At 37.2% G+C, this 26,075-nt stretch overlaps 1 protein-coding gene across 1 annotated transcript; it reads left to right on the top strand.

Annotated features, from left to right (window-relative positions):
- Positions 1–5,846: 5,846 nt before the first annotated feature.
- On the top strand, positions 5,847–24,284 carry Smp_066370 (dep domain containing protein, putative; the record flags this gene model as incomplete). Its single annotated transcript, XM_018792458.1, has 12 exons — positions 5,847–5,894; positions 6,587–6,662; positions 6,710–6,835; positions 6,898–6,987; positions 9,767–9,836; positions 12,427–12,638; positions 16,817–16,951; positions 18,673–18,734; positions 20,347–20,408; positions 20,465–20,528; positions 21,266–21,357; positions 23,354–24,284. The coding sequence occupies 12 exons, from the start codon at positions 5,847–5,849 to the stop codon at positions 24,282–24,284; spliced, it is 1,968 nt and encodes a 655-aa protein (XP_018644290.1).
- Positions 24,285–26,075: the final 1,791 nt, after the last annotated feature.

The raw sequence follows: 26,075 nt of genomic DNA, 5'->3' as shown, positions 1-26,075 counted from the left end.
TGATGTGAAACTTTGGAGAGAGATACGTAACCAAAAGGACATACTAGCACTTCAGGAGGATCTGACTCGACTTCAAAGTTGGGCAGAGGACAACGGACTTACTTTCAACACTTCAAAGTGCAACATTTCGCAGGCTATATTTACAACTTAGGAATCTCCTCTCTAGAAGTTTCCCAAGTCGAAAAAGATTGATGGGTGTTGGTACCCTACGACTTCAAGTCGTACGCTAACTGTGACAAAAACGCATTTCAAGCAAACCTTGCACTGGTAACAATGAAGCGCATTTTCGGCCAGTTTGACGGTAGAACTTTCCACATAACCTTCGACAGTTTTATTCGTCCCCATTTAGAGTACGAAGAGATAGTATTTCCTCCCTCCCTCCAAAAGGATAAGGACACTCTGGAACGTATCCAACGTCGAGCCACGAAATCAGTTTGGGGACTCAAATTCAAACCTTATGAAGAGCGCCTCCAGTCACTTAACCTTTACCCGTTAGAGTACAGGCGTCTTATAGGTGACCTTTTTCTGACTTACAGTATCCTTAAAACTTCTGGTCATCCCCTTAAACATCTTCATAAGCTTAGTCACAACACTTACCTAAGAAGTAACACCCAGAAACTGGAGACCCAACATAACAGAATCATCAGACGATTCAGTTCGAAAATTTCCCCAGTCTACCATGAGTACATTAAAGTCCTCTAGGATTAGACATTGACCACTTCGTGACCAAGTATTGAGACTGTTTAGCAAGACCTCATTTACCTCCCAGCTTGGACTGCGGTAGACCAAACCAATGAGTTGCTCTTGTCTCTAGCATTTCAAGCGGCAACTAACTAATTTACTCGTCCGACTCTCATGGGATACACTGTCGATAATGGCGAATGGAATAGTATTCCTAGTGAATAGAGCTACTACTCCTCCTTTACGCTTTTGTATTCTGTAGGCCCTTACTAATGTAAAACCCTCGAGATCAAGTTCTCTACTATCTATAAACTGTGTCAGCCAAGTTTCTGTAACTGCAATTATGTCTGGCTTAGTGGAGTCAATCTGTACACCTAGTTTCTACCGCTTATTGAGCAAGCTCCGAGCATTGGTGTAACAGGTCCGAAGCCTATTTAAGTGGCCTCGTGCTTCACCCAGAGTGGCTTCGGCATCATCCTCTGAAAGAGCCATACGCAACCATTCTTACTGAACCGTTTAAAAACCGCAGGCGTTAGATTTGTGCCAACTTTGCGGGATATCGACAGCATGGACGCTGGCAATTGCTTTTATTGCACTTTCCAGTCATTTAAGGTCTCTTTTTAAAAAGTGAACTAGGCATAATGGTACCCGGAAAAAGTGATCTTTGACCAAAAAAGTGGAAAACTGTAAATAGTTAGGACCAAAGTATTAACAGAACTCCGCCTGTAGCTCCTCCAGGGGCTACTGCCGGTCCCAAGCCCGGGTAAAGGAGGAGGGTTGGGCATGGGGTTAGCGACCCCATCCCGTAGAAAATCAACTCGCTAAAAAAACGCTAACCAGAAAAAATCATTCAAACCATTCAAACTCTGCCCTGGGAGTAGAAGGAAAAATGACGTCTCATGATGAAAGCCGGGTTCCTTCGGAAGCCATGAGGCCGATGCACCTTCTTACAACCAGAGTGACAATTTTTATAGGTACATGGAATGTCCGGACAATGTGGGAGACCGGCAGAGTCTTCCAAATTTCTGCGGAAATGAGGGAATACAACCTGGAAGTGCTTGGAATCAGTGAAACACATTGGACGCAGGTTGGACAACAACGACTGTCTTCAGGGGAACTTCTGTTATACTCCGGTCATGAAGAAGAAAATGCCCCACATACACAAGGAGTGGCACTGATGCTGTCTAGAAAAGCACAAAATGCACTTATAGGATGGGAACCTCATGGACCGAGGATCATCAAAGCCTCCTTCAAAACAAAGAGAGAGGGCATTACAATGAACATCATCCAATGCTATGCGCCGACCAACGACTACGATGAAGACGCTAAAAACCAATTCTACGATAGGCTGCAGTCAATCTTCGAGAAGTGCCCAACCAAGGACCTGACCATTCTAATGGGAGATTTCAATGCCAAGGTTGGAAAGGACAACACTGGACACGAAGACGTCATGGGACAACATGGACTGGGAGGAAGGAACGAAAACGGTGAGAGATTTGCAAACCTATGTGCCTTCAATAAACTGGTCATAGGTGGCACCATATTCCCACACAAAAACATACACAAAGCCACCTGGATTTCACCGGATCACACTACACAAAATCAAATTGACCATGTCTGCATCAACAAAAAGTTCAGGAGGACGATGGAGGATGTGAGAACCAGAAGAGGAGCTGATATAGCATCCGATCACCATTTGCTGGTCGCCAAGATGAAACTAAAACTCAAGAAGCACTGGACAATGGCGCGGACAACATCACAAAAGTTTAACACGGCCTTTCTTCGAGATGCTGACAAACTCAACGAATTTAACATAGCCCTCAGCAACAGGTTCGAGGCCTTTCATGACCTACTCAATGGAGAGGGAACCACCATAGAGAGCAGCTGGAAAGGTATCAAGGAGGCAATCGTTTCAACATGTCAGGAGGTTCTGGGCCAAAAGAAGCACCATCACAAGGAATGGATCACTGTTGGTACACTGGATAAAATTGAAGAAAGAAGGAACAAGAAGGCAGCAATCAATATCAGCCGAACAAGAGCAGAAAAAGCCAAGGCACAAGCCGAATACACAGAGGCAAACAAGCAAGTGAAGAGGAGCATCAGAACCGACAAACGTAAATATGTGGGAGATTTAGCAATGACAGCGGAAAAGGCTGCAAGAGAGGGAAACATGAGACAACTGTATGATACAACAAAGAAACTTGCTGGAAATTACCGTCAACCAGAAAGACCAGTGAAAAACAAGGAAGGCAAAGTAATCAACGATATTGAAGAACAACGAAACAGGTGGGTAGAACACTTCAAGGAACTCTTGAATCGACCAGCTCCACTGAACCCACCCAACATCGAAGCAGCACCCACAGACCTCCCAATCGATATTGGTCCACCAACAATTGAAGAGATCAGCATGGCCATTAGACAAATCAAGAGTGGCAAAGCAGCGGGACCAGATAACATCCCGGCAGAGGCACTGAAAGCAAATGTAACAGCAACTGCCAAGATACTACACATCCTCTTCAGTAAGATTTGGGACGAAGAACATGTACCAACAGACTGGAAAGAAGGACTTCTCATCAAGATACCAAAGAAAGGCGATCTGAGCAAGTGCGACAACTACAGGGGCATCACTCTCCTCTCAATACCAGGAAAAGTCTTCAACAGAGTATTGTTAAACAGGATGAAGGATTCCGTAGACACCCAACTTCGAGATCAACAAGCTGGATTTCGTAAGGATAGATCGTGCACAGATCAAATCGCAACTCTACGTATCATTGTGGAACAATCAATCGAATGGAATTCATCACTGTACATCAACTTCATCGACTACGAGAAGGCATTTGATAGCGTGGACAGGACGACACTATGGAAGCTTCTTCGACACTACGGCGTGCCTGAGAAGGTAGTCAACATCATACGGAACTCCTATGATGGACTAAACTGCCAAATCGTCCACGGAGGACAACTCACCGACTCGTTCGAGGTAAAGACCGGTGTTAGGCAAGGTTGCCTACTCTCACCCTTTCTCTTTCTCCTGGTGATCGACTGGATTATGAAGACGTCAACATCTGGAGGAATGCACGGGATACAGTGGACAGGCAGGATGCAGCTTGACGATTTAGACTTCGCGGATGATCTGGCTCTTCTATCACAAACGCAACAACAAATGCAGGAGAAAACGACCAGTGTAGCAGCAGCCTCAGCAGCAGTAGGTCTCAATATAAACAAAGGGAAAAGCAAGACTCTCCGATACAATACAATATGCACCAATCCAATTACACTTGACGGAGAAGCTTTGGAGGATGTGGAAATCTTTACATATCTGGGCAGTATCATTGATGAACACGGTGGATCAGATGCAGATGTGAGGGCGCGGATCGGCAAAGCAAGAGCAGCATACCTACAGCTGAAAAACATCTGGAGCTCAAAACAATTGTCAACCAACACCAAGGTTAGAATTTTCAATACAAATGTCAAGACAGTTCTTCTGTATGGGGCAGAGACGTGGAGAACTACGAAAGCCATTATCCAGAAGATACAAGTGTTTATTAACAGCTGTCTACGCAAGATACTTCGGATCCGATGAGCAGACACTATCAGCAACGAGTTACTGTGGGAGACAACAAACCAGATTCCAGTGGAGGAAGAAATGAGGAAGAAGCGCTGGAAGTGGATTGGGCACACTTTGAGGAAATCACCCAATTGTGTCACAAGACAAGCCCTCACATGGAATCCTGAAGGTCGAAGGAGAAGAGGAAGACCAAAGAACACATTACGCCGAGAAATAGAGACAGACATGAGAAGAATGAACAAGAACTGGAAAGAACTAGAAAAGAAGGCCCAGGACAGAGTGGGTTGGAGAAAGCTGGTCGGCGGCCTATGCTCCATTGGGAGTAACAGGCGTAAGTAAGTAAGTAAAGTAAGTAAAGTATTAACAGACACAATAGAAAAAACAAAGTACTCTAAAGTACCGACGATAAACTATTTTAGAAACCGAAAATGATACTCTAATCGAATACTTTAACTGAAAGAAATTCAATCAGAGTATAAACAGTAGTCTTGATACGTCATTAACGATCAAAACAATATAATTTACTCGGAGAGGAAATATACCACTGTCATTTTTAAATAGTGCTCAGTGATTGGAATAAACTTATCAGATGTCACAAAATATCTGACAGACTACTCTGGCACCAATATGAGAGAACAAATAAATCACACTGGTATGTTACACCATCACAGCTACATCACATATTGGATACTAACCTTGAAAAAGGCAGTGTAACAAGCGTGCACGTTACTCAAGTGTGTTGTTTTTCTGCTTTTCGTTTTCTAGTAAATATTGTCACGAATATGTCATAAGATTAGGGTGATGAGTTGTATTCCCTTCAAATCTATATAATTTTCTCCGTTGTTGGGGTCTCGTTCACTCTAAAGCACGATTTTATTAGAGTTGAACTACGTAGTATATATATATATATTATGTATAATCGATAAATTAATATTTGTTTTGACATTTAGAACATTTTCAAATACATTTATTCGGTTGATGGCTTAAATATTGACAATAAGGAATTTTAGATTTCATTCCTAGTTGAGCCATTTGGTATGCACGTGCATATACATCAAATAAATTACGTAATATACAGCTATTGATTCACTAATAAATTCAATTATTGACCTAACATATGAAGATGGGATAACTCTGTTTGATGCAAACGCTTACAAGGTGAAAAGTCATTTAAACGCTTTGATTAACACTGATAAACGCGAAATACTGTTTCATTATTGGTCAGAGCCTAATCTGAGTGCAGTGAGTTCAATAGTCTGTTAAACTGACGACTTCAATTATTTTGGTAATCTTGTTGGTTGATGGCAAATAGAATCGCTGCACAAGAAAAAAAAGCCTTCTCGGCTTTTGATAACCTGTAACACTTTACTCAGGTGAGATTCCAGCTTACTAGTCAAGCTGGTTGACGAACTGTGCTCCACGATGGGTGACAGGAGTAAGTACTCAAGCTGTGAGTATAGCAGTTTCTTCTGTGATTGTAGAACATAATCTTTAAAAGTAGTGGTTATGCATAGGATGCAAATAGTTGATGACATGTGATCAAATAATTTCTTCCATATAGTAGAACCGAAGTTAAAAATGTTTATATCTGTTACTAATGCCTTATTACTTCTCAACTCATCATACAGTTCCAGATAATGTTGGAGTGGGTTGTAAAAGTAGCTAAACTAAGGCGTGCCGATAGTTATTGATTGTTGATATAAGCCATGTAAGTGCAAACTTCTTGTTCAGAGTTCTCCTAGCAGCTGTAATTTGTTACTAAAACCGTTCGTTGATATGGCGCACTATCGGCCTTACATCTGTTCTGTCCCTCTAAATCTCAGGTCGTGTCACATATTTTCCTTCGAGGCACATTTTTCATATTTAGGTCTATGAGAATTGATATTATTTCGCATCCTTTACTCCTCGTATTGTTAAATTTCTATCTTTATGAAGTAATGTGAGGCTTAGCAACGTAATATATATATATATATTCGTCGATGTGACATACTGATACCCCAAGCTGGTACCTGTTTATTGGTTGTTCCATGCTTTTAAATATGGCTTACTGATTTATGTACTCTACTTTCAATCTGTGTTTTAACAGTACTCTGTCTGCTACTTTTTCCACAGACATGTTGATGACGCTATGAGCACCTCATACAATAAATAACCCTGACTTACAGTTAGAAATACAGCACTGTATATTCCTACTTCGGTTTTCCTTTAAACTTCTATCTTCTCTAACTTTAGTCCACTATATATTTATCTAAGTCATAAGTATATAAAGATGTAACCGGCTACCTTATCCTTATTCCAATCCGTATTTTATGCCAAAAAATTTTATTCTTATTTTAGACTTTATGTATGGTGGTAAAGCAAAAGTTCAAATTACATTATCATTCTCGTAATGATTCACGAGGTTTCGTTACTGGTTAGTGTAATAATTTATTTTATTAAGTATGGTTTTTGTTTGCCCAGATGTAATAATTAGTTCAAGAGGAGGCCATAATATTAATATTGGAGATGTTATTGAAGTTTATCATCCTGAAGATGCACATCATGCTCTTTTCTTGGTTACAACTCTCAGTGATGATCTACAAAATCGTGGTAATGCTAATTGCCGCAATTTTTACGACCAATCGTTTATATTTATTATTTATTCCTAGATGTTATCAGTGTGGAACAAAGTCTTGCACATACATTCAAATTGCAACAACATAAAAATGTGATTGTAAATGTGATAAATAAAGAAGTCAGTATTTCTAATTTTCATAGTTCCTGTTTTTTGTAATAGACTATTTCATTAGATTTAGTTGAATTATACTTTCGAGATCAATACTTCAGTCGAAGAGACTTCTGCAATATTACACAGAAACTAGTAATTATTTAGTTCATTTTTGCAATCCATTCCTTTTTCTTCATAGATTGGTACTGTTGTACATGTAAATAAGAAGCTCACGTGCAATGAAACAAGGTATTTACTTTTATTCATATGTACATGTATGAATAATCTTACCCTCATGTAGAACACAGGTTGGTGATTTATGGCGTCTTGGTGAAAGATATTCTTGTGGATATATAGATTCAAAAACTAAAGTTTGTCAATAATTATTTACAAATATTAATAAAATTAAAAGATTATTTTTCGTTCTTCCACAGCAGTCATACACATTTTCATACAAATGAGTCAAGAAATGTGGTGGTTCGATAATAATGGTGATCTTTACCTTGAAAAAGCTTTCAAATTCTTGTCAAAACTCTTTTTAAAATTTTGGCCTGTTAGTTTTATTTTATAATAATGTTATAATAATGTTATTCAATTTCTAGGAAAATAATTGTAATCATGACACGACTGTTGTGTTCTTTACTCGTATCTATATTGATGGTAAGTTGAGTGTAATTCGGATCTCAATTTTTTTTAGATTTTGGTTAGTATTAACTGAAGTTCTACTGTATTCTTTTAATTTGTTGTTTCCAACGTATTATAATTAGTTGAATTTATAGTTGCCCTTTTGTACTCATGCAAATATCGATAGCATTCGATCAGCACTAAGAAGGACTTGACACGCATGACATTGATCACCACTCAGTGGTCAATCTATTGTGATTACATCTCAGTCCTACAGGAGGTCGATCGCGGCCTCAGTAGCTCAGTGGTAACGTCTCTGACTGTGAAGCTGAGTGACACGTGATCGAATCCATCAGGGAGCACCAGTCCCCTCAAGATTACAGGTACACTTTGCTGACGAGTGCCAAGTAGCACGAAACCTGGCTCCAGGGTTTCCTGCTGACCACCTCCAACCACCATCTTATCATGCAAATATTGTTCATTAGTTATAACCTCCTTGGAGAACTATCATTGATGAAAACTATATTTTATCATGTAAAAGGACTACTGTACAGTGGTTTGACATTTAATTTTGTTTATTATTTGTTCACTGTGCAATTAAGCCTAATCTTTGTTCATTTACTCTTCATAAAATCTTTTTTTACGGGATTCTCCACTATATTCAGTTTGTTTTAATTTCATAATATTTGTTAAGACTGAAGCACTTAATAATTAGTGATAATTGCTAAGCTGATTAGCTGGATTACAAATCAAACGCTGTAGAAATTGAATCATTATGAACTCTGTGGTCCCTAATTCTGATATTAGTTCATAGTTATGTGATAAAATTAGATCAAACTAAATCATAATCGTGAATTTGTAAAAACTTGATTTTATCAGTCCTTCATTCTTATCATAATCATCCATCTTCGTGAATTTTTTTAAGTAGTTCCTTTAGTAATGGTTCTTTGGATATGAAGTTCTTCAGTGAATGTTTTCTGATTGTTTTTGATAATACATGTAGTACATTCCTATATGGTGATATCAATAGGAAATCATCCGTAGCTACCAGCTTGAGACGATGGTATGGCTTACTTAACGTGGTTATCCAGTTAGCCTATATTGTCTGAAATGCTCATTCCTTGATGCATAGTATGGTACTTTAAGTACCTTACCATACTAACATGCCATCCATTCTCCCAATTGACTTGTACTGTAATATTGAGTTTCATCATTCCTGCGGTTGTCTGAAGTGATCCAGTAGTTTTTAGTCAGTTGATATAACGCGTACTCAATTGTGTCATCTGTCAAAACTTGCTTTATATACATAATTGTTTAAACGAGATACTGTTTCCATCAGATAGACCTAATACATAGACGTATATTCCTCGACGTAAGGAAAGAAAGCGGTAGTACAGGCACAGAAAGACAATAGTGATTATAAAAGAGTGAATAACACAAATGAATATGTGGTTAATGATGTTTTATGTAAGCCTATGAGCGACAAGTTCGTTTCTATCTAGGAACCTAAATACACCTTTTGCAAGCGTCATGAATTAAGACACCATTTTCTAGTGTTTACTAGTTTTTAGTTTCTCTGTAACTGATCTCTGCTCGTGGCGAAAATTCAAATAAATGTTTTTAATGAATACCTGTAAAATCTGGCCAAGTCAGGCACAAAAAGTAGAATATACCACGCACATACGGAGGTAAAGTTGTAAAGAAATGGAAGGGAAAAAGTAACAATAAAACAATTGAACAAGAATAATTTCTGATAAAAGGTGTGATTTATTTAAAATGCAATCAAGAAAGACTCGGTTGAGGGATCTAATCTCATTTATATAAAGAATATGGGGAAAACTACATCAGAATCGCTGTTGGCCTCTATTATGAGCCATTTCTGTTAGCGTCGAAAGCCATTGAGTTTCATCATCTCCAGAACCCCGACCAGATAGTCGTGGTCTATTTACAGCTACCAGCTACTTTAATAATACGGCGCTATGTAATAAAGTGACCACTTCTTCACACTTTTCCCGCCCAGTCCCATCTTCGACACCTACTGCATGATGTGAAAGCCGCTGGGCTATATCCGTAAAACATATCCAGGCCATTGAAGTCGGTTTTTCAAGATTGTGATACTAATTGATTTCTATATATGATGCATTCCACTAGTTATCCATAGTTCTTAAGTATTTTATTTTTTCTAGATGTACCTTCTGAATACTCTCAGTCTTTTAAACAAGATGCCTTAAGTAGATATTATGAAGATTTTTACAGGTAGTGCATTAGTTTGATTCTTATGTGTTTGTTATGATTATTGTTAAATAATTTGTAATTTTATATTCTTATATGTATAATGCATCATTATTTTTTTATGACATGAGGAACTAGTGTATCTGTTTTAATCATAATAATAGATAAATTATGAGGTATGGCAACTTGCCCCCAAATGCCCTAGTACGGCTGAGAGTGGGGAAAGTCCGCTCTCCCTCTCGAAATGCTCTCACATGGCCACGCGTATAAAGCCTCTGCCAGAGAAGTCCTACTCACTGCCTTCTTGTGGCATTGCTGTTGTTTACGAAAGTGAGAGGACGAAAAGCGAATGTCCGACGCCTTAACCGGGTTGGTGGACACGGAGGGTCTACCTAGGGGAGTTGGAAAACCCTCATTCCAAAGCAATGATACACATGGGCTCCAGTATCCTGAGGGAATAGATGGAGTATGAACCAATCGCTGGTCACCGGCTACAATGGGACTGCATCTCCTCACTATGCTCCACTGCCTTGTGGATCAGATCTGTAGGTCAAAGGCTTGGGGTGTGGCCCTGTGAGAAAACCACCTGCTTCAGTTTGGGCACCTGGGCAGTATCACAGCCCTCATACAAATCAAATGAGATTAGTGTGGTGCATATATATCTGGTGCCCATTTTGTACCAATATTTATGTGTTTAAATAAATAATAAATATATGTACCTGGTTTTACGTTGTAGTTGACTGACTGGATAGATAAATGAATCATTCACAAAGCCAATATGATAATTAGTAGAATAAAAACAAAACATTATTTCAAAATAACGGTCATTTTTATGACTTTTTTTTAATGAATTGTTATTCACCATTCAATTTTGTTAATGGTTGATGGTTTCATTAAGTTTTAACACTTAGTTTTGAATCTCACTGCTGTTACTTCGATTTTGGCTGGAAATCGTTCACAGTAGTGTAGAATTGCATTCGTTTTTTTCTTTCTTTAGGACTTGAGTCGTGAAGTCACTTCCTATCGTTTTATTTTCTTTTCCTACTCGTATTCCTTTCTACCAGTATTACCACTGATACTATTCACGCTATTATTACTTCTGCTACTACTTTATCTCATTTTGTTAATGTAGTATGGCAAATTAAACCGATCCACATGTGTTGAATTCTACGTTGAGTATAATTGACCGATAAACTTCCATTTAGCCAACCAAATAGTACCACTAGGCCTCACACAAATAGTTTAGCACAAACCCAAATACACAAATGTGTAGTTGGTAAGTTAGTTATGTAGACAAGTAAATTTGAGAAAAAAAAAGCTGCAGATCACGTGTAAGCTAGTTCTGCTAAGTTAATATTATGTAACACAGACCTGATTTATTGACTTAGTTTTGTAATGTAGTAACTCAACAGGAACATGCTGTAAATCCTATCAATATAAAAATGACGCGCTCATTTAACTAACTCAGCCTAAAATAATATGAGAGTTTCATCGATTGAGTTGGTCATAGTCTACGATAACACGTGGTTTATGTATGCACTGAAGACTTTGGTTATATAATCTTTCAATAAAAATTGAAATGAAGTTATTGTAGTCCTTGATTGATACCATAGAGGCTGTTATTGGTGTTTTGGACTTAACTGGCTGGGCTAGGCAGATTGCAGGACCGATTAGCACTCTAGACTGCTCGTACGGTTTCGTGTGTCACTGTTCCAATCGATAATTCGCTGCTCTCTGATTAACGCTCTTATCACGTCATACATTAACAAGGCATCCACTCGGCCACAAGATATAACAGTTCTGTAGTTTTGAAGTAGTAAATATCACAGTGGTATTTCTGAAATTGCTATGGTGTCACACTAAAACGTTCCTCTGTGGTTATGATCAACAGGAATTTTACTCTCTTAGGCATGTTTAATGAACTAAATTAACAATCCTGTATGATGAAAGTATCGTGGATATATGATGTCAAGTAGAAAATTTGTTGAAATTCTTAGTATTCATAACGACTGTTTATTTTGAAATGCCAATAATTAATCCCGTTTATAAACCGACCATAGATCCATTTGTACGCTTTTAACCTTATGTATTGTCGAAACCTACTTTGGTGCTGTAGGATTAAAATCTGTTATCACGCTAGTCATAATTGTTGGGCAGATCTAGAGTATTCTTCCAAAAAAGCCCAAATGTGGTCCTGTAAACACTGGGAAAATTTTTATCCAGTCACCATCGATTACAAGTTTCTCAGAAACATCTAGAGAGTGAAGAGTCATACGTCACATTTCTGATTGAACGATTACCTATCCTGTTAGCAGGATCCCAGAACCATCCAGAAGCCCAAGGTCATCTAAAATGTTATAAATACCATCAATTTTCTGTTTTAAACATACACAATATATATATATCCCAATCACCACATTTAATGAGCATTCACTATCCTATCAATCGATTCGCAGATCCAGATCACCTTTCTATGCTTGAATATCACGTTACTTAAAGAAATGCATAAGTTGGTTCGGAAGTTCAACAATTTCTATATTTCATTGATTGCGTATACTTTATTCGTGTTAAAACACATCACTATCTATATTTTGTTTATTGTTTTATTATCAAGAGTGATTATACAAAATGAACGTTTTACAACAGATGATTGGAAACGAGAACTTGGTCGAATGCAATATGAAGTACTTCAATTTGAAAATAATATTTACTCTTATTTACGTAATACTTATCCATTAATTAATAAGAATTCAAATAAAACAAAGTTAAATATTTGTACAGCTATGGATGCTAATCTCTTGGAAGTATTGAATATGGCTATCAATCGTAAGTTTCCTGTTCTTAATATTATACATATCTATCTTTAGTGGGAATTGGTATTCTCTTGTTAATTGAGCGTATATTCATATATTTTTATGTATAAGGGTTAATGGTACTATTTAGGGCTGGCTACTAACACTAACACGATACTCCACTGCCTTGTGGATCAGATCTTTAGTTCAAAGGCTCGGGGTGTGGCCCCCTCATAAAACCACCTGCTTCGGTCTGGGCACTGGGGCAGTATCACAGCCCTCACACAAATCAAATGAGATTTGTGTGGTGCATATATATCTGGTGTCCCCTTGTACCAATATATATGTGTTTAAATAAAAATATAAAAAAAATAAAGTATGCAATACTGTTCTTAAGTAGCCTATTTGCCTATAAGCAATCACTGCTTAATTATAAAATAATTAACAATGAAAGCCAATAACATTACAGTGGAATAGTAGTTTTGATATAAATAATTGACCCCTATATGTTGAATTATTCGTTATAGTAAAAGGAAATAGTTGAGTTGTATTATCACTTAGCGTTATCACACCATAAAGTTTTCATGACGAACTGACATCAGCTTTAGTAACAATGAACTATTGACAGCCTTTTGTCTATATGCTTAGGAAAGTTAAGGATGAGATTAAGAGTTAGGAATCAGTGTAGGATAATTTTACCGAACCATACAAACACCCTTAACATTGCATTGAATCACAACAAATATTGTAACACAATCTGTATCAGAAGGTAGTTTTTGTAATGTGGATTAAGTACCATGTTATATTCATTGTTTGGTTGCATACAAAATATTTTTTATCAATTTCAAACATCTTCATAACCAAATATTGTCAAATTTCACTTAGTTCCTAATATCATACAAGCTATCTTTCGTTACGCTTTCAATGCCGCGCAAAAGTCTATTAAGTGTCATCTTAATTCCTATTGGTTGACCTGATGACGTCAGTATAGTCTAATTTTACCGTAGATGCAATGGGGTGTGAATTTATGGGATTAATAACTGACCATGGAGTTCTCTATGACCATTACACATTATCGTTCCTGTTTTCCTTCATAGACTACTCAAAGGATTCTTCATTTTCAAAACTCAACAACCATATTTACATACCTTTATTAAACTATATGTCTAAAATCGATTTTTATGTTTGTCAGCATATGAATATAGTGAAGTGCAATCATTGAAATTGACTACATGGTTTAAGTACATAGTTATAGCAGGGGGAATTTATGAAACTTAAGAACCAAATCTAAACTCATTAAGGTTTGTAGCGATCAGGATAATTGCGTGTCCTTGTGTGATTGACTTTGTGTTTATATGTAGTTAGCATAAATAATCAGTCGGCTTGAATATACTGTTGTGCTGAAATAATCAAATTCAACAAAGCTACAATTGGTTTTTTGCGCGAAATCCGAAACGTGATGATTGCTAGCTTGTACCTTGTGTAAAGCTCAGCGAAATTTTCCATTATCCATTTCTCAAGATGTTTGAAATTGATTAACATGTTTAAGCAAAGATGGATAGTGGCTAGCAGTGGAATCCAGGACGCGCGTTTCGTCGTATTTGGGACTCGTCAGCTGGATGTACCTGCATCTCAGAGTCGATGTTCACTCTGGGACTCGAACCCAGTACCCTCGCCTCAAACCATCTTTGCTTACCATGCTTGTGAATTAAGGCTATATTGAGGCAATACGCACAGTATGCACATATGCCAATTAGAGACTGACCAGTTGCAGTCCTAGCATATCGATGGGAAGATTCAAACAAACAATACTAAATGAAGATAAACATGTTTGTTATTCAACCAAACATTGGATAAAATGCGTTGTGAAAAGTTAGTTACAAGAAAGACTAACAATTTCTGATGTGATTGATCTGAAGGCCATGTAAAAGATCTCAAGAAAGAATGTTCTATAGCCTTGAAAGTGAGTTTTTATATTGGACATCTTTTAGTCCTACAGAGAATGAAACAGTTTCCAACCTGTAAAACTTCATTAATCACGTTCAAATCTTAGATCTATTGTGATTTTGCACTATAAGTTTTATTATGGCTAAATACTGTGTTCTAATTAGGTAGAAATTCATTCGAAGTATACTTAAGCCAAAAAACCGTATCAAACAAATACATTGCCCTGTGTCTGTTTATTCTATAAGTACTTCATTTTTCTAGTTATTTTAAGTAACTTCTCGATCTACTAATAAGTAGTTTAACATAATTTATTAAAACAAGACGTACATTTTCGTGGTATGATTTTCAATCCTTGCCATATCAAATTGACATTGTTAATTCTTGCACTGACACCCTAGAATGTATGCTACATTAAAGTAAATAAAACTTTCTGTGTGACGTATGATAGCATATATGAAGAATTGAACCTTACGAAGCCAGGTAAATCACATATATTGTTGAATATTGTACTGTTTCTACGTATCTACACTACTGACAATCTATTGACTAACTTCCACCACAGTATACTTTAACATGGAAAAATAATGAGTAATGTTTTAGAAACATGGATAAGTCACGTTGGTAAGATAATGTAAATGATATATCTAGTAAACGCTAAACGTCCAATATTACTGAATGATTAATAGTGGACACGAACAACTGTCCAGTATCTTTCGAGAAATTTGCATTATATATGAACTGGACATTGATAATTCATTGGAACCCTTTAAGAAGCAATCTAATAAAGTAATGCAATATACATCCTCCTTCGAATAAGGTTTACATTTCTTGTATTTGTGCGAGCGTTTCGCCAACATATAAGTTTCATGTACGGTTTCTGTTTCTTATGAAAATGAGAATCACGAACAGCAAAATGACTTAGAGTTGCCTTTTCAAATTCTTCACCAGCATCTTTTAACTCTTCAACCGACGGAAACGCTACTAGAAACAACATAGACAAGAACATATTTTCTTTGTCTGTGACCACTTTCAAGAATAAATCGTCGGTGCCATTCATATCATTATTATTTGTAATTATGTAGCATTGAAACTCAGAATCGCTCCCTTTTCATACCCCTTTTAAAACAATCATAACCAATGCCTTTATGTTAAAAAAATAATTATTTCATTGGACGATAGTTTTCATTAATGTAGGGTGAGTGGGTGAGAATATGTAAAAAAGAAACAGCACTAACGAATAAATCCTATTCTGCAATACATATACTGGTATGTGCGATATCGGTTCAAGTGTGATTATGTTATAACGCTTGGTTTTCCCCGTCTACACGAATTGGACGCTAATTTGCCTTAGACGAGTATCGACATTAGATACCCTCCCAGTGTCTATTCTACAGGATATCAACACAACTCAGATCAAGAACACGTGACTGGACTGGCTAGGATGTAAATATATTTTCACACCGAAAAGCGACAACAACAATACACAACTCATCTAATACCTGTCAGACTATTTACATGTCTGATTAAGCAGACAACCAATCATTACTCTCATCTCCCATACATTAAAATATTTCGATGAAATCATCCGAGTGATTAAATCAAGTTGTAAAACCAATTCATGCAGTTTTTGATCTTAGATCTACTGAGCGTTGAATGTTTCTCTTATTATGCTAAATGTGTTAAAATTATTTTCGAATTAGTCAGTTAAATTTATCTCAGTTCTCCCAACCATACTATATTGTTGTTTACTTGACTTCTAGATGACGTTAACCATCTTTTATCCAATAAGATTTGTGTACTAATAATATTTACTTCGTTCTCTATTACTGATTTCTTTAACAATGCCATCTACTCAACTCTTTTTTTGAAATACTTCTCTGGTTTTCTGTTTGCTTACGTACGCCTGTTAATTCTTGAGGAATAGCATAGACCTCCCACAAAATTTCTTTATCGAGGTGGTTGTATATTATATTTCCTAATGATTAGTAAGGAAACTTGGAAAATATGTTTCTCAATTCAAATTCATTTATTGAATGAAACAATCGGTTAGTCAGTCAATCACAACGTAGAACTTCCTACGTACATCAGTTCGAGTTGCCATACCACATTAGCACAGAGATTCAGTTGTTGATGGAATATTGTTTCATTCATTGTGAATGAAACAATATTCCATTAAGTTTTTCGCTTTCAACAACAGTTTACCTCCTTTTTCTTTTTACCATATAAATCACTTAAAATATTATCTCTTTTTTTTGTTATATATAGTTTATTCAGGATATAATATTGATCGAAATTTTGACCGTACTGGTAAACTCCTGTTTGTAATTACACCAGGTTCTGGTGTTTATCATGTCAATGAAAATCTTTTATTATTAACTAAAAAACGAGTTCTTGATTTAGGTGAGTACAATATTAAAATGGCAAATAAATTATCCTTTTTTTAAATAATGAAATTAATGCAATGTATTATTTTCATTAGTTATTACTTGGCACTCGTCAGCAGTCAGTCACAACGTAGAACTTCGTACGTACGTACATCAGTTCGAGTTGCTATACCACATTAACACTGAGATGCAGTTGTCGATTCAAATCCCATAGTGGTAGAAGTAGTACGAGTATAAGCAGTAATGTGAAAGATTAGGGTTTGAAGATGTTATTGAAGGAGTATAATCCAATGAAATAAATTTGGAAAGAGAAAAAAAGATGGGGACATGAAGAATTCAGAAGATTAGAATTTGGCAGAACACAAAGAGTGGATGCACCTTCGCTATTGCAAACGATTTTGAGTCATGTCATTCAAGGTCTCTAACCATCGATTGCTATCATCTCGCGGATCCCAACCAGGTAGTCTACACCTACCAACATGGCTCAGTCCACTTGTCAGTGACTTCATGGATTTGTGCACTCGTCAGCAAGGTGTACCTGTAGTCTTGAGGGAACTAGTGTTGATCCCGTGTCACCCAGCTTCATAGTCAGAGGCGTTACCACTGAGCTATCCGGGCCGCTTCATTAGTTATTACCAAGTAAAATTATATTCAGTTTAATGTGGTGATTATAGTGATCGATTATTTTAGCCATCATTACAATTTTTTTGTAGAAAATATTTTCCTCATCCTCTGTAGTTAGTCCTCTTGCCTACCAGAATTTTAACTTGACCTTGATTAGCACCTAGGTTGAATTAGTGTTGTTTGATTTTCCAACTGGTTTGATTGTTAGCCTTCTCTCTAAAAATAAATCCGTTACTGTTGTTCAGGTTCACATCAGTTTAATATGTGTTAGTGTACGTCCTACATATATCTCTCAACCGCTGATACTTATTTATGTGCGCTTGCCACCCTTCGTGAAGCATAGGCCACCGACGAGTATTCTCAATACTTAATTCTGTTTGGTATATAAGTAAGCTGAAAAAACTAGGGATAGCTAAACCAAGACGTGGCATTAATAGGTTGGCGCCAAAATCCAAGACTTGTCATCTTAAATCTGATTGATTCGTCCATAAATTATAGTCTCATCTCCCACTTTTCCCACAAAAATCATCCTCGTAATAGACTTACCGATAACACTGAAATTCAAATTGTTGATAATGCCGAACCCTTAAAAAGTATAAGAAATCATGAAATTCCCCAACTAATTCTATATGTTCATAGTTGAAATTATGAGTCAATAGAAGCTAGACCACCATCGAAAACCTGGAAGTACTGGACGGCCGTTTCGTCCTATTATGGGACTCCTCAGCAGTGCGCACCCACGATCCCGCCTCGCGAGATTCGAACCCAGGACTTACCAGTCTCGCGCCAGAGCACTTAACCGATAGACCACTGAGCTGGCCGGCATCCAACGGTGTTAATGTCTAACTTCAACCAATCCACGAAATCTGAGCAACCGTTCACTAATTGTCTTCATTGAGTTGATATCTCTACAACAGACTTGGTTGAACTCCACTAGTCACTGCTTCCCACTAGAACTCCAGGAAATATCTCTTGAAGTCTATATGACTGAAGATTTGCTTTGTTTTACGATACTCAATTTTGTGTTGTGAAATAATTTAATTTTGCCCGTTTTTGTTATTTCGTTATTTCCACTTATATTATTGTTATTACATCTTTATTTCTTGAGTATAGGTGTTGGAGTAGATTTAATCTGTCTAGCAGAACAACCTCTTCATGCAGTTCCATTGTTTAAAGTATGTTTATCATAAGTTTATACTAGATAAAATATGTATATGAACTCATAAGTGTTTATAGTTTCCTATCTTTCATATTAAGGGCTATCATTGATCAGTCTCTATCAAGGGATGGGTATACTTCGCAGCAGTTTGCTCTGTTGTACTTTACGGCTGTGAAACATGGCCGTTAAGAGTAGAAGATACTCGTAAGCTACTAGTATTTGACCACAGATGCTTTAGAAATATTGCTTGCATCTCCCGGGATCACCGGCTAAGTAATAGTGAGGTTAGACACAGGGTATTAGGGAATGATGATGGTAAATCGGTTGATGAGGTGATGAATCTTCATCGACTGAGGTAGTTGGGCCAAGTATTACGCATACTCAACCACCGACTACCACGTCGCTCCGTGCTGACCAGTGTTGGAGCCAGACAGAAGAAAGTTAAGTGGCGGCTAAACCGAAACGTGGCATCAGTGCTTGAAGTCACTAACTTCTAGTCTGAACCGTGTTGGTAGATGCAGACTACTTGGTTGGGGTCCGCGTGACTATCGTAACCAATGGTTGGAGACTCTAGGTGACATGGCTCAGAATCGATCACAATCGCGTAGGTGTATACACTCTTTATCTTCCCTTAAACCTTAAGATTAAAATTGCTTCATAACTTTCTTCCTTCCTATACTATATCCTTATATACAACCTATCTTTTATATATTACCACCACTAAATTAACTACTTCTATGATTTTGGTGTTCATCTTGTTGTGCTAACGAGGTATGGCAACTTGGACCGATGCATAAATATGCATGGTCCTACGTTGTAGCTGACTGACTGAGTCTCTATTTTCACATGTGCAGCTTGGGCAGATTGTCCCCTCCAGAACATAAGTCTTGGTTTTCACCATTATTCCCAATGTTCAATATGCTAAATACATAAATATTTTGACAGAATGTTTTTCTCCACGGACTAATATTAGATGTAAAAAGCATTTTTCAATCAGAGAGCATCACATAATTCCTTTGTTTCAATTCAAACATTCTCATCAGTATTATAAACACCTGATCTCACACAATATTGAACCAGGGACTTTCAAATCTTAGTGGTTAGCAAAGTAGCATTACCTCCAAGTGAGAATATTCATTCACAATATAGTTCCCTGTCATTATTAAGTTTGACTGTTGATTAATTTATCGTATATTATTTTAAATAAAACTTAGGTAACTATTTTGAGAAGTATTTCTTCGTTTATAGTACCTTAAAACATGTAGTCACTTAAGATACCTCACGCATTGAAGTTTATCAAATACATTTATTATTTAGTCGTTACTATTTATTTTATTGGTACATTGGTACAAGGGGGCACCAGATACATGTGCGCCACTCATTAACAATAAAGCGAGTAGTAGTTATCATCGATTTGTATGAGGGCTGCAATACTATCCGGGTGCCCAAACCGAAGCAGGAGTTGTGTACCATTTTATAAACAAACGCTTTTTTTTGAATGCAAATATTTACCTTGACTCTGGATCCTTGAACTTATTTCAAAACATAGTTTATTCTTCTATGGATTAATGTATTATGATACCTAATTTTATCGACCATTTTTTTCTTGTTCTTATCTTTCTTTCTAGATTTTATCGGAATCTTTTATAAATCCAGAAGAATATGTTGCACCTCATTGGATCAATTGCAGGTAGGTTTACTTTTCATTGAGAAAACAAATCAATAATCTTTGTTAATCTACAATAGCTATTTTAAATCAGCACAAGAATTGAAATATATTGAAATGGGTAAACCGTTCCCACGTGTTAAAGTAAGTCACCTTTTTTATGTATACCTATTTTGTCTACTATTAGTAGTATATCTTTTAATGTTAAATTATTTGTGTTGACTTGACCACAATATACATTGTATTCCACTTAGAATTTATATTTCCTATTATATAAATTTAATGAGCTTCAGATAATTTAAGGAGTTACTTACTCGTTTTTCGAAAATTGTTAAATGAAATGTAGTATGTAAAATAGAAACTATAAGTGACATATTGTAAGCAAAGATGGATAGTGGCTAGCCGTGGAATCCAGGACACGCGTTTCGTCCTATTTGAGACTCGTCAGCTGAATGTACCTGCATCTCAAAGTTGATGTTCATTCTGGCAATGTTCAGTCGAGGCAATACGCACAGTATGCACATATGCCAATTAGAGACTGACCAGTTGCAGTCCTAAACATCAATGGGAAGATTCAAACAGACAATACTAAATGAATTTATAAGTGAATTTATAAGCATATTGATGTAGTGTGGGAATATTAATTATTCCCTACAGGTAGGATTTTAACTAAGTTTCACATCTTTTCTTGTTTAAGTCTTATTGACATTATATGACTGTGTAAAATAAAGTAAGTAGTGATTTGAGTTCGAATCTCTAACTTCTTCCTTTAGTTGAAAGTTGAATACTTAACTCTACTTAATAAATCGGTGTTTGAACTTTTTGTTTTTCTCTCTGACTCCAATATCATGTTTCTTACTGTATGCTTAATTTGTTTGTAGGTTGTTTCTTTTAAACACTCAAATGATGTACCTATTTCGACATTTTTCGAAAACCTACCAAGAGATGATCGTCAATCTGATAATCAGCAAACGTACGTCATTTTAAAATTTATTCTGAAAGTAATTTTTGATTATTAAACTACTTACCTTATATGACATGTATTAGAGCTGAATTATTTGTAAATTAATGTATGTCATGTAAGGGATATATTTTTATTTGTGTATAGTGATGCATTTAACACAGTTGATTGAAAATAGGTTATATAATTTATTCTATATGTATAGATAGAGTGGCATTACAATAGAAATGGCCCTGGTACGGCCGAGAGTGGGGAGAGTCTGCTCTCCCTCTCGAAATGCTCTCATATGGCCACGCGAATATATAGCCTCTGCCAGGCAAGTCCTACTCACTGCCTTCTCGTGGCGGGGGTGTTGTTCACAAAAGTGAGAGGACGAAAAGCGAATGTCCGGCGCTTTAACCGGGTTGGTGGGTGTGGAGGATCCACCTAGGGGAGTTGGAAAAACTTGATTCCGAACCAATGGTGCACATGGGCTCCAGTATCCTGAGGGGACAAATAGCGTATAAATCAATCGTTGGTCACCGACTACCATAGGACTGAATCTCCTCACGATGCTCCACTACCTTGTGGATCAGACCTTTAGGTCAAAGGCTCGGTGTGTGGCCCCCTAAGGAAATCATCTGCTTCAGTCTGGGCACCTGGGCAGTATCACAGCCCTCACACAAATCGAATGAGATTTGTGAGGCGCATATTTATCTGGTGCTTCCTTGAACCAATATTTATGTGTTTAAATAAATAAATAATACAGTGAAATAAATTTGGAAGGAGAAAAAAGAAAGGGATATGAAGAATTCATAAGATTAGAATTTGGCAGAACACAAAGAGTGGATGCACGTTCGCCATTGCAAACGATCTTGAGCCATGTCATTCAACGTATCTAACCATCGATTGCTACCATCTCGCGAATCCCAACCAGGTAGTCTACACCTACCAACATGGCTCAGTCCACTTGTCAGTGACTTCATGGATTTGTGCCGCGTTTTGGACTGGCCGCCCCTAGCTTCCTTCCAACCTACTCCTACACCATAAAGCATTGCACGTCGGGGCAGTCGGTGGTTGGGCATACGTAACACGTGTCCCAGCCATCTGAACTGATGAAGTTTCACTACTTCATCAATCGATTGACCATCATTACCTAGTATCCGTTTCCTAACAACTGCATTACTTACTCGGTGGTCCCAGGATATACGAGCAATGCTTCGAAGACACCTATGGTCGAATACTAATAGCCTACGAATATCCTCTACTCTTACTGACCATGTTTCACTGACATAAAGTAGGACGGAACGAACTGTTGCACAGTAAACTCGTCCTTTTGTTGCTAGACGGATATCTCGCCTACGCCGTAAATGATGCAAGTTGGCGAAAGCTAGACGAGCCTTCTGTATCCGTGTTGAGATTTCGTCACACACCAGACCACAAGGGCTGATGAGACTCCCAAGATAAGTGGAACGGTCAACACGCTCAACTACTTCACTCCCTATCATTAGTTCAGGTGTCCATGCAATCCAATCCTGAAGTAACATTTTGCACTTCGAGGGAGAGAATCGCATCCCGAACATGCCTGCGTAGTTGCTTATAGTGTTCAGAAGACTCTGCATTTTGTCAGCGTCTTCATCAAATAAAACTGTGTCGTCGGCATATTCTAAGTCAACAAGTGAGCCTCCCGGTAAAAGCTCAACTCCTGGGGATTGAGATGATGAAAGTGTTATTTCTAAAAGCATGTCAACGACAAAGTTAAACAAGAATGGAGAGAGTGGACAAAGCATAAATGTACAGTTTATGTTTTATTTCATTGAAAGCTCACTTGTTTATCATAATATCTAAACTTTTTCAATCTAAACTATCATTCACATGTCCCCATTCTGAATTTTTTAGTCATTCTAATTTGTGTTCTTTTGGTTTCGTTGAATCAATACACTCTAGTTATATTCTAATTTTTTTTCAGTCAAGTTATAGCTACCGTTTTCTCATTGTTATTATTGTTTCTACCTTACATATCATATAGGAACGTTCCAAAGGAAAATTGTGATGATACTATTCCCACTACTACATCTATTACTATCACTAAATCATCTCTTCCTATCTACCGTATCGCCTACCCATCATATCAATCACCATCTAACCAAAACAAACGTAAAAAATCACACCAACTACCGAATGAAGTAATCAGTGGGAATTTAACAAAATCTCACGATTCCATTACAAGTGATTATTGTTCACCATCAACTGTTCGTCATCAACTAGATGGTAATCCTACACATATGACATCATCTATAACAGATCAATCATCTTCCGTAGAATCAAATCTTATGCCTATTTGTTGCTTGAATCATACGACACAGCTTTCAGCGAATGCAATAACAGCTATTTGCAGATCTAAACAAGCTGTTTCAACATCATCATCATCATACAAGAATTTATCACGAAGTTATGATTCGTATATCACGTCTAATAGTTCTATAACTCCTCTAGTTAGTTCAACTACTGTTAACGGTATCGACTTTGGTATTACTAGTCATAATCATATTGTTAATGTAGATAAATACCTACCAAATAATCATATACCTACGTTATTGTCACGTGTTCCATCGATTAGTGGTAGTAATAACAGTGGTAGTGGTAGTATTAGTGGCTATACAACAATTACCTCGCTTCCATCGGTTCGTGAACGTTGTATAGAAAATGGTCAATCAAAATCAATAAATGATAAAAGTCAAATTTTGTCAATTCCAATGACACCTCGGAATTCAAGAAATCGAACACAAAGTTTTAATGGGGATCAAAGAGCAAAATTATCATATGTTGATAATCATGCCAATTTCAGAGAGATTCATAATTCTGTGAATGAGGCTAATTATAATGTAAATAGTGAAGGAAATAGTGTTGAAGTTGCGTATCTACATGAAAATGCTATTTCTCGTTGTCGAAGTAAGTAATTTCTGTGAATGTACTCATGTTTGTGCAGCCGGTCCATTTTACCTTTTTTTCGACCATCGTTATGCATTTCTTGGATATTGGTTATATAGAATTACATAAACCTTGTGAAGGTTCTTTACTCGAATACTACCAGTTGAGTCAGGCTGTCCACTTTTGTTCAATTTCACCATAGACCTACTGCTGGGGATAATGTTCTCGTCGTCTGAATTTTCAGGAACTGATCTCCTACTAGGAGGTCTACTTATCGACTTAGAATACGCAGATGACATAATCCTTTTTGGTGAACGCGTTGATAAAATGCGGTTTTTTGGTATCACTGAGCAACAATGCCAGGATGTCTGGGATGCGTGTCTCCCCCCCCCTAAATGGAAATTGTTGCTCCAGGACTGGTCTGTGTCAACACCTGAACTAAAGATAGTGAGTGAAGTAGTCGAACGCGTCGACAACTTCACTTATCTTGGAAGTCTGATCAGCCCTGATGGGTTGGTGGGGCCTGACGATGTGTGTGCAGTGATTCAGAAAGTTCGTTTGACTTTCACCAACTTACGTCACCTATGGCGAAGACGAGATATCCGTCTATCAATTAGGAAGAGAATATACTGTGTGGCAGTTCGCTTTGTTCTACTTTACGGCTGTGAGTTTAAATTTTCACACGTTGTTAACGACATGACTCCTGTGCATCCTTGTTTGAGGAATGCTTCTCAAACACTTGTATGCCTTAGAAATATTGCTCGCATCTGCTGGGATCACCGGGTAAGTAATAGTGAGGTTAGACGCAGGGTATTAGGGAATGATGGTAAATCAGTTGATGAGGTCATGAATGTTAATCGACTGAGATGGTTGGGCCACTTGTTACGTATGCCTGAACACCGATTACCACGACGCGCTATGCTGACTAGTATTGGCGATGGTTGGAAGAGAGTTAGGGGCGGCCAAACCAAAACGTGGCATCAGTGCTTGAAGTCACTAACATCTAGTCTGAGCCATGTTGGTACATGCAGACTACTTGGTTGGGGTCCGCATGATCGTCGTAACCAATGGTTGGAGACTCTGTGTGACATGGCTCAGAACCGATCACAATGGTGTAGGTGTATACACTCTTTATCTTCCCTTAAACCTTGAGATTAAAATTACTTGATATCTGTCTTCCTTCCTATACTATATCCTTATATACAACCTATCTTTTATATATTAACACCACTAAATTAACTACTTCTATGAATTTGGTGTTCATTTTATTGTGCTAATGAGGTATGGCAACTTGGACCGATGCATAAATGTGCCTGGTCCTACGTTGTTGCTGACTGACTGAGTTATATTGATATAGTGATTTCCACGTGGTTAAATGATCGTGTATTCTGAGGTTTCATGTTGAACCACAGTAAATTCTATTTACAGAACTTGATTACACTGGAAATCTGACACAACAACACTTCAGAGTTATTAATCTTTATACGTTAATAAAGGTAGAGATCAGTGATCTTTTAAGATAGCCTTATGTTCCTAACAGAAGTCGAAAATTGAAAATAAACAACTTTGTTTCGCTTAATCACAACCAATAACCTTGACACACAACAAAACAAGTTAAGAGCGATAACAAGCAATCAGGTAACAGCAAAGGTTATTATAGGTTTATGAATAAGGAAAATCTTCCTACAGTTATCCTTTAAGGAAAGAAGTAACGTGAAGTAATTAGAGAAACTAGATAATCCGATCTATTCTTAACAAAGACATACATATATTTGGGTATATGTATTGAACCTTCTAAGTCTTGTATAAAAACATCTCGA

This window comes from Schistosoma mansoni (genome assembly GCF_000237925.1).
Source record: "Schistosoma mansoni, WGS project CABG00000000 data, supercontig 0274, strain Puerto Rico, whole genome shotgun sequence".
In the NCBI taxonomy this organism is placed as follows: Eukaryota; Metazoa; Platyhelminthes; class Trematoda; order Strigeidida; family Schistosomatidae; genus Schistosoma; species Schistosoma mansoni.
This window is presented reverse-complemented; position numbering and strand designations above follow the sequence as displayed.